Source organism: Cygnus atratus, chromosome 11 (assembly GCF_013377495.2).
Source record: "Cygnus atratus isolate AKBS03 ecotype Queensland, Australia chromosome 11, CAtr_DNAZoo_HiC_assembly, whole genome shotgun sequence".
Taxonomy (NCBI): Eukaryota; Metazoa; Chordata; class Aves; order Anseriformes; family Anatidae; genus Cygnus; species Cygnus atratus.
The window spans coordinates 637105-645868 of record NC_066372.1 but is presented as its reverse complement, the minus strand read 5'-3'; the positions used below and the strand labels follow the sequence as shown (position 1 = coordinate 645868).

At 42.6% G+C, this 8764-nt stretch overlaps 1 protein-coding gene across 3 annotated transcripts in view; it reads right to left on the bottom strand.

Moving 5' to 3' along the window:
• Window positions 1–273: 273 nt before the first annotated feature.
• FBN1 (fibrillin 1) overlaps window positions 274–8764 on the bottom strand; it is a 156568-nt gene continuing 148077 nt past the window's right edge. For all 3 annotated transcript variants that reach the window (XM_035553775.2, XM_050712902.1, XM_035553776.2), the window contains 5 exons: window positions 8253–8381; window positions 7318–7437; window positions 4588–4819; window positions 3374–3548; window positions 274–1551 (listed from right to left, as the gene is read on the bottom strand). In XM_035553775.2, the coding sequence (XP_035409668.1) occupies window positions 1162–1551; window positions 3374–3548; window positions 4588–4819; window positions 7318–7437; window positions 8253–8381 (1046 nt within the window). In that variant the 3' untranslated portion in view covers window positions 274–1161. The remainder of the gene's footprint in view (window positions 1552–3373; window positions 3549–4587; window positions 4820–7317; window positions 7438–8252; window positions 8382–8764) is intronic.

The window sequence follows — 8764 nt, the reverse complement described above, 5'->3', positions numbered from 1 at the left end:
ACTGACAGGATTATTCATGTCAAGTCATTGGAAGTGTTCTAACGCACTTTTTGGAGCCACACAATTATTTTACAGAATTCCACTGCTGCTTAGATTTGTGAAGGTTTCTGTATTTCTTCCGTTCTTCCTTTGCACAAAGAATGAACAAATGATAGCAGCATGCCTTCAAGAAGAAATCACCTGTGCACAGATACACAACCAACGCTACCAAAAATGCCTGAAACATAAGAACTCAGTTTATCATACTTTTAGCAAGAACACAAGGCCACAGAATAAACTAAAAAAAAAACTGTTTTATTGTGACATTTATGACATTGAACCCTTGTTGATATGAATGACTATGGGTACTCTTAACACATTACATAATGTCATGGTGTAGGATGGCACTGATTGTCATCTGACTTTTGAGAATGTTTAATGGTCCCTACTGACCTCAGTGCATTTTGGCAAGTCACAGAAACTTTATCATCAGGTTTGTGTATACAGTTAACAAGTAGTTGGTCTTATAAGCACCATTACAAACCCTCACATTAAGGGTATTATTAATCTAGTTTACAAATGCTTCATTGATAAAAATAGCATGATTACAGTATACACACACTTAATTTACATGTAATGTATTATAGGCATAACTGAGATAAACTACTGAGCTAACTTTGGTTGATTGAAGTATTTAGACTGAATAATGGCAATTTTGGCTTCTAAGTTGTGTAAATATTACAGTGCATTTATAAATCTAGGTTGAAAATTTACTAGCACCAAATGGATATCATAAATGGCTGACCTAGTAAGTTGTAGTTGGAGAAGCAAAGTTTAAGAATTACAAAAATAGAGCTGTCCATCAGTTGAAAGCACATTCTTGTACCTCTGCTGAAATGATGATGTGTCTCAGCATCAGTGGCCAACTTCCAATGGTTAAAGTCCCAGTTTTCAAGATTCAACATATCAAGGTAGCTCAGCTACAGTTAAAAGCCTGAGAAAGTGGTTGTTTTGAGCTAGGGTATTCATCCTGTACCTTGTTTATGTAATAGTATAATAGTGCTCGTTCATACAAATGTACTCATGTAAGATTGTACCTATGATATGGAGAATCTGATTGGGAGGAATATTCAGTCCTACCTATCTATCTTTGGTTTAATTATTTGGTCTTTGGTTGATGAATTAATGAAGCGATATCTGAATTTTCATTTTCAGATTATCTCCCAGCTCACCACTGAGGTAGTCTTTGTCATGTTTCTCTTCAAGCTGGTTAAGTTCCTTCTTTTTATAGAGTGGAATACTACTGATTTGTAATGAATAGTTTCCAGGCACTGGCTTCTTCTTTGTGAAATGAAGGTAACTTATCCCGTCCTTCTTATTGATTCTAAAGAAACCATCTTCGTTTCCGGAGTCAATTAAATATCGGTTATGGTTTGTCAGTGTTGTGAGGGCAGGAAGCAGTTTCAGGATGCGATCTTTGTTACTGAGCTCGGAGATGTTGATAGAAAAGACTGCTGCTTTCTCAATATCCCAGCTGGCGAGGCTGATCGGGGGCTCCAGCTCTTGCTGATCCTGCACAAGAACAAACAATGTTAGTCGGCTTTGTCAATGTTTCACAGGCGCCTGTGTGCGTAGTTCTTACCCAGCGCATCCATTACTAATGAAATACCTTTTAAAAGGACATTCTGTAACATCATCTGTCTAAACCACTCTTGGGGTCTTAGGAGTTGTCAGAAAAAAGTACAGTCAAGTGTCCACTCTCCACAGCAAAAGCACTCTCCTGCCTTCCCGTGAGAGAGCCACTCACTGAGCACTTAATGGAAACGGCTCGCTGGCTCCCGAATCCCCTGTATTCACGTGTGGAAAAGCAAGCTCTTCGGCATATGCACACGAGCAGAGTACACATGACTGCTCAGGGTAGTGATGGTGTGACATCATTTTACAAGAGTGTGCAGAGTCTCTTGGTTATATTTTGAATGGAACGCACTCATTTGCACACAGACACATACTTTTACCTACACAGTTGAGACCTGCCATGACCTGCTGCTTCTCTGGCCAGACCAGGGCAGGTCCCGTCACCTTCAACGTCATTGTCACCATAGAAAGGATGAAGAACTGGGACATCCAATGACTGTGAACACTTCTGCAAGCTGTTTACTGTTTGTAAAGTCGAAGTATAATTAGTGTGACCAAGGTTTAAGTCTAGTGACCTGAGTGGGACACTGCACTGGATGACTCAAGCAGAAATTTCTGACCTTATATTACAAGAAGTTAAAATAAGCCAACGTGGCACTCCTTAGGTAATGCAGGGAGTTTTGCTCAAGAGAGACTACTGTAACATGACACATTGTAGGATCATGCTTCTGCCACAACTTCTGTGCTCACACTGGGAGGGGTGGTGCTGGGAGTAGGCAGACTTTTGGACAAGTGTGGGGCAAGCCCAGCTGAAGAACAAACAGCATTACAACCACCTCCGCCACGTTGTTTCACTGCTGTGATCAATTCAGAACAAACCCCAGCAGAGGGAGTTTGGTGAAGGATTTACTTTACTTTAATCCCATTTTGAGAAATGTTTTCTAAGAACTAAAGAAAAATATCTCCCTACAGGATGAATGAAAAAGGGTGCCTGTTCTTCATATAAAGGCAACACATGTCCCTTGTCACACAGCAGACTAGTCTTCACCCAGATATAAATGTGGGCATTGAAACCACTCACTAACTTTTGGTTGATAAAAAAACAATGACAACAGCTAGGAAGGAGTGGAGCTGGATCAGCACAATAGATTTTAAGCATTTCACTGATAAACAGTTACCCACTCAGAGGCAAATGGAAACCTGTCACTGTCCCCAGTGACTTCCTAGTGATGGCAGCTGAAGCTCAGCCTCTTGTCCTTCCAGTGGGGCCAGCAGCGAGCACCACGAGTGACCCCGCTGACAGCTTCATTCGCAGGCTGGCAGCCCAGCCTGAATGACTGCAAGGGTGTGGACAAGCCCCAGGAAGGCCTGCGGTCACAGGTCCTGCTGGGTGGGATCCTCACCCTGACCAACAGTGCTGCCTTCCTCGCCACAAGGTCACACAAATTTTTTACCTATCTGCCATCCTCTGACATCAAGAGCCTGCTTTGCTGGGGAGTGCTCTATAGATAGCTGGGTGGGTTGTTTTACTGTTTGATGTGACAGGTAAAGGTGAGGGTTGCAGAGGATGACCTTAGCCTAGTGACAGTGAACAACTTCAGAACCCGCCCCCCCCAGACACCTGTAGTCCAAAACCAGCTCTTCGGTCTACTTTGGGGTATAATTTTTTCTTGTGGGATTGTTTCTTGGCCCACGTCCTTCTAAGATTGCCTTTCACAAGATAACACCAAACCCCTTCCCCCTGAAAAGGGTCGATTACCTCTGCTTCATTTGCAGTTTCATTAGTGCTTCTGCGCTTCCTTCCTCTCTTGGGATAGCCATTGATTTTACATTCATAGCAAGCTTCAGGAGAGAGCGAGTTGTCATCTACTTCTCCACTGAGTGAAAGCTCTTGTCCTTGACCTTTGCCTAGCCCCACTCCAGAAACACAGTGTCTGAGGAAGGAAGAAATCCAAAATTAATTCCAGTGACAGACATATCTTATCAAAAGCTAAATTTGGGGACTGTGAATACAAATAATAAGCAATTATGTTGCACTCATTTCCCAGAAAAATTTTCTGCTGAATTCAACAGGCAAAATTCTCACTGAATTACAGTGCAATCGCCTCTTTGATTTCAAGATTCTGTCTCCAAGAGGCTTTGCCTAAGAGAGACCTGCCAATATTAAACAGTTTTAAAAACTCAGGTTCTGAGAAGTTTTTAGTTATTTCTGTCATCCAACCTGAAACGCATTAAAAGAGACCAATTTTCAGGAAGTGCTGAAAAATCTGAGAATTGGGGTCTTCCATAATGTAGGCCAACTGAGTATCCCAAACTTTTAGTCACCTCTAAAATTTAAGCCACAATCTTTCTGCTTTCCATTTGAGTGCTTGGTCCTACATGATGCACAGCCCTAACACTCCCAACTGGGGCAAGTGAAAATTGGTTTCCTACATAAGGGAGACATTTATTTAAAAAATAATTAATATGGAACACAGATAAGAATATGGAACATGCAGGAACATAAGAGCATACAAAATTGTTGTTCCAACCAGTGGGTGAAACCTCCTGTATAATATCATTTGTCTTTGGATTTGGAGGGGGATGGGGTGGGCTTGTTTGTTTTTAAAGAGACAAGTGTACACCACAAATCATGGTGAGAGGTGTGAGCTTCCAAGGGGCAAGCTCAGGTAGCTTGGCTAGCTGCTGGGGTATGCAGGAGAGAGGTGAAAAACAGTAGCTTAAAAGAGATTATTGAACTTTGTAATTGTGAGAAATTTTCTTAAACGCTAAACCCATACAGCTCCCTTCTCTCTGTTAGCTCTCCCCTCCCTCATCTCCAAAACAGGCAGGTGGATCCATCTCCTGAGCACCTCCACAACCCTGTCCACCTTTCAGTGGTGACAACCCGCTGGTTCTGCTGCGCCACACTACAGAGAAGGGAGCGAGTTATGTCCCCTTTATGTCTGTTAGGTTAAAATGAGAATCCCTTACCCTTGTCCTATTCTGAAGTAACCAGGTGGACATCCACAGACATAGCCACCTTCAGTATTTGAACAACCATAACTGCATGGGGCTTGTGCAGAACCGCATTCATTGATATCTTGGCAACCTCCACTAAACTGTTCATACTGAAATCCGGTAGGGCACATACATTTATAGCTTCCCAAAGTATTGTGGCAAGATGCTCCTCCACAAATGTGTGCACTGAGACATTCATTTTCATCTGGAAAGGAAGCAGAACATACCATGTTAACTGTTACTCAGGCCCAGCCCAAGCTACCCCTTCAGAAAGGTTGTCCCCGACTTGCTAAACCTGCTGCCCTGTGAGACGTGCAGAAAGGAGGGAGGACGGGGCTCGGCCTCTCCCTGACTACGGCCACACAACCCAGCGGCTGGGCTGCTCTAGATGCTTCATGCCACATCAGTTGGTGCTGAGCAGAGAAGCAGAGGAGGGAACTTTTTTGTTCCAGAAACAATTGAGAAGGATAAAACTTTGTACAGCTGACAATCTGGTCTAGTAATCAAATGTTGATAATTCTATTCAGCATTAAAGGAAAGAGTAGGGAATTGGGCTCTGACACCTTTTCCAGGCACTGAAAATCCCTTCCTACACGCAGTTAAGTATGAGGTACAGGTAAGGCGCAGGAACTAGTAGTAAAGTAAAAATAAAAGCAGCTGAAGATACAAAGGACTGCCACACTGAGACAATGCTTTTCCAAACTTCCCAAGTGTGGCACTGTAGGAGTTTGAGGTCGGCTCAGGCTTGCTTACTGTAAATGGATGATTTGTTAAATGCAGTTGGTCTGAATGTTTTCTCTGATGTGGCAAAATCGCTTTGAAATGTTCTGAATGCTATTGTTCTCCATTTTCTGTGATAAAGCAACTGCACGTGCTTGTGTCCGTGTGCACATGCATAAGAAATGTCATCTGGACACTGCATAAATAAAAACATCAAGCCCAGAGCAGCATCTCTGACCTGAACATCCACATGAGATGGAAGTACTAATTCAGAGCATCACTGTCTCTTCCCAAACAACGTGGCTGTTCTTTCTTTGTTTAAAAGCAGTGCCTTTACTTTTTGCAGTGTGATTTATGGCATGGTGCACTACAGAATTGCCTGGGCAGGGAATGCAGTCACACACAGCAGAAGGCATGGGAGGAACCAAACCATTCTTCAGTGATTATCTAAGTATGTGTTGCAGCAACATCAGAAGTCCCTGAATACTTTATTAAATAAGTTTAAAAAGACACAAACTGTTTGCAGAAGTGGGATTGTCAAGTAATAGGAAAGAAGTGTCACAGAAAAACCTATTACGTGAATTCTGCCCCTGTGATACGCACAGGAGATCTTGATAAGTGTTTTAGCACATATGATTACAGACATTATGATTTGAACATGTGGAGAACTCAATATATTACAACCTGGGGCTGCATTCTTTGTCACCAAAGCCCAGAGGAGCTTTGGCATTAAGTTAGAGTGATGTCTCAGTATCATACCTAACACAGCTGAATTCATGGCAATTAAGTCAACACCATAAGCACTTGTTTGTGCCACAGAGTATTGCTGCACCAAGACAAGACATATTCTGCCTTGCTCCACAACAACTGGAGTGTGGACACTACCAACTCTAGTTCCTGTATTTTGGGTGATCGGTGGAAGAAAAAAAACACGTAAAAAGGAAAAAAATGTACGGGAGCCTTGGACTCTATGCGAGCTGTGCCATCAGGTGCCAGCCTTGCTCTCTGGTGCTCTGCACTCCAACACATGCGGCTCTGTCATGCTCAGCTCCGGCAGGAAGGAGAGGTGCCATGAGCACACAAGGAAACCAAACCTCCTGCCCTGCAGTGCTGGGTTTCTGCCTGGAGTGCCCCGTGTCCAAGAAGGTGGAAGTGCCAGCCAAGTCTGTCCCCAGTTGTGGCACCCAACCTAACTTTCCCTAGTGAAGTCTGGTGATTAGTGTATGTTGCACAGAGGTTGAAACCTTTCTGTCTTTCGGGCATACCTTTGCATTCTGAAACTGATAATCCTTGTATGAAATCTAAACAGTAGTCAATAGTCTCAAAAAAAAAAAAAAAAAAACAGAATAAAAGCGTGGGCCTGGTCTGGAAACCACGCTGGAAATGCACGTAGTTAAATGCTATCACCCAGGAAGACTTGGAAACAGCAAAGATGACTTGCAAAACTAAAGAGCTGCAGTTTTTCACATTCCACAATGTCCTCCCCAACAGTCAGAATTAGTAGTACTAAAAATGCAGGTTCTTTATTACAGGCTTGTTTGATTTTTTTTTCTCATGACAACTATTAGATTCTAATTTAACCCTAAGCTCTGCTAATTTAATTATTATTCAAGGCCACCCTATGTTTGTGCTCCCCCCTTGTTCTCTTGTACGTAAACAGGCATTAAGTGCTGGAGCACAAGCTAGCAAACATCACAGCAAGGGCTGCATAAAATGTTAGGAATTTTGGTAAGCATAATGAGAAGCAGAGACCTCCCTAGAGCACCACAGTGCTAACAAGCTACGGCATTTTTATGTTTCTGAAAGCAAAGAAAGCCAAGCAAAGAGTGACGGAGCTCTTTGTTCTCAAAGAGGTCAAACACATCTCCAGCTACCTACACAAGACAAGCTTGTATGAGGCCCATTCAATGCTCTACTGCCCTTCACATGCTGCTAACAAAGGTAACATGCATTTCTATGTATGAATTTTAAAAAGTGACTTGCCAACACATTGGTTCCATTGGTAATGCTGGAGGTATCCTTGCGGACAGCTACACCTGTATCCTCCAATTATATTTTGGCAGCCATGCTGACACCGGTGGTTTCCATCGCATTCATCAACATCTAAAAAGGTGAGATACACTCTGAATTCTGGGAGAAAAGCTCAAATTATTCTGTATTTGAAAAGTATGTTAAACATAAAATCGTATATATGTGTAAGTAAATTCCAGGATCTTCCAAAACCCTGACCAGCACGGGAACCCACTTCAGGCCTTTCAGGTTTGGGTTTCTGGCTCCACATAAAGTAAATTAGGGCAGAAAACCACCCAAAGATTAAATTCAGCCACAATTTTCATAGCTACTGCATTCTGCTGTTGAGCAGAGAGAAGAAAGCCATTTATATGTGAGGCCAACAAGGCCTTCCTAAGGGTCCTAATCTCCACAGCAAAGAATTCCTTGCTTTCCCCTAAGCAAACCCAGGAATCCCAGGATATCTTTTTTCAAAACAAACAAAACCCTGTTCCTGTAAAAGGCTCTAGGGACCCAGAGGAATAAAGTCGTCTGCCCTTGAACTCTTCTCAGCAGGTCACCTTGGAGATGCAAGACTTCCTGTCCTTGGTGAGCCCCTCAGAAATCCAGGCAGGATTCAACAGAAGTTCACTGAACTTATGGTTCTTAAACTAAAACATTCCAGACTAAATTGAAGTCTCCTCAGAAGATATCAGCTCTCTAGCGTCCTGCAATATATCTATTTATTCAGGCCCATTAAGGGAAATTGTTGTAAACTTCTATACCCCACCCTCTCTTCAGTCTGCACATGCTTACCCCGTAAGTTTTGGTGCTTACTCTGTATGTCCCTCCTTGGATAACAGTAGGATGAAAGAAGATGAAGGAAAACAAGACGAGACCAAGTTAAATGCACCACGTGTTGTACCTACCTTCACAGCTAAGCCCAGTTTGATCTAGTGAGAAGCCACGTTGACATTCGCAAACAAAACTTCCTGGTGTATTCTGGCAAATACCCTTTGCCCCACACAGGTTGATTTCAGTAGCACATTCATTATTATCTGAAGGAAAACAAAGCCTAAGTGTTACTTTGACATGAGACATTTCCACAGACCTAATGTGTAACTGTTTAAAGGAGGACTGCAGAAATATACACGTTTCACGCTTATTTTTTAAGGGAGCCCCAACGCTATGTCTAATGTGGGCCTGCAATGAACTACAGGAAAAGAACTGATTTTTTATTTTTATTGCTCCTTGGGTAAGAAAGGGTAAGGCAAAAATTACAAATCAGTGGTCTTACTGTCTAGTTCCCGCAAGTGCAAAATTCAAAGACATGGTTTATGAAAACAAGGGAAGGTAGGGAGGACCTCCACCTCTGTTCTGTCGGCCTGGGATCAGAATCTGGCCTATGTTTCCATTTGGTTTCCCAGGAAGCTTATTTCGC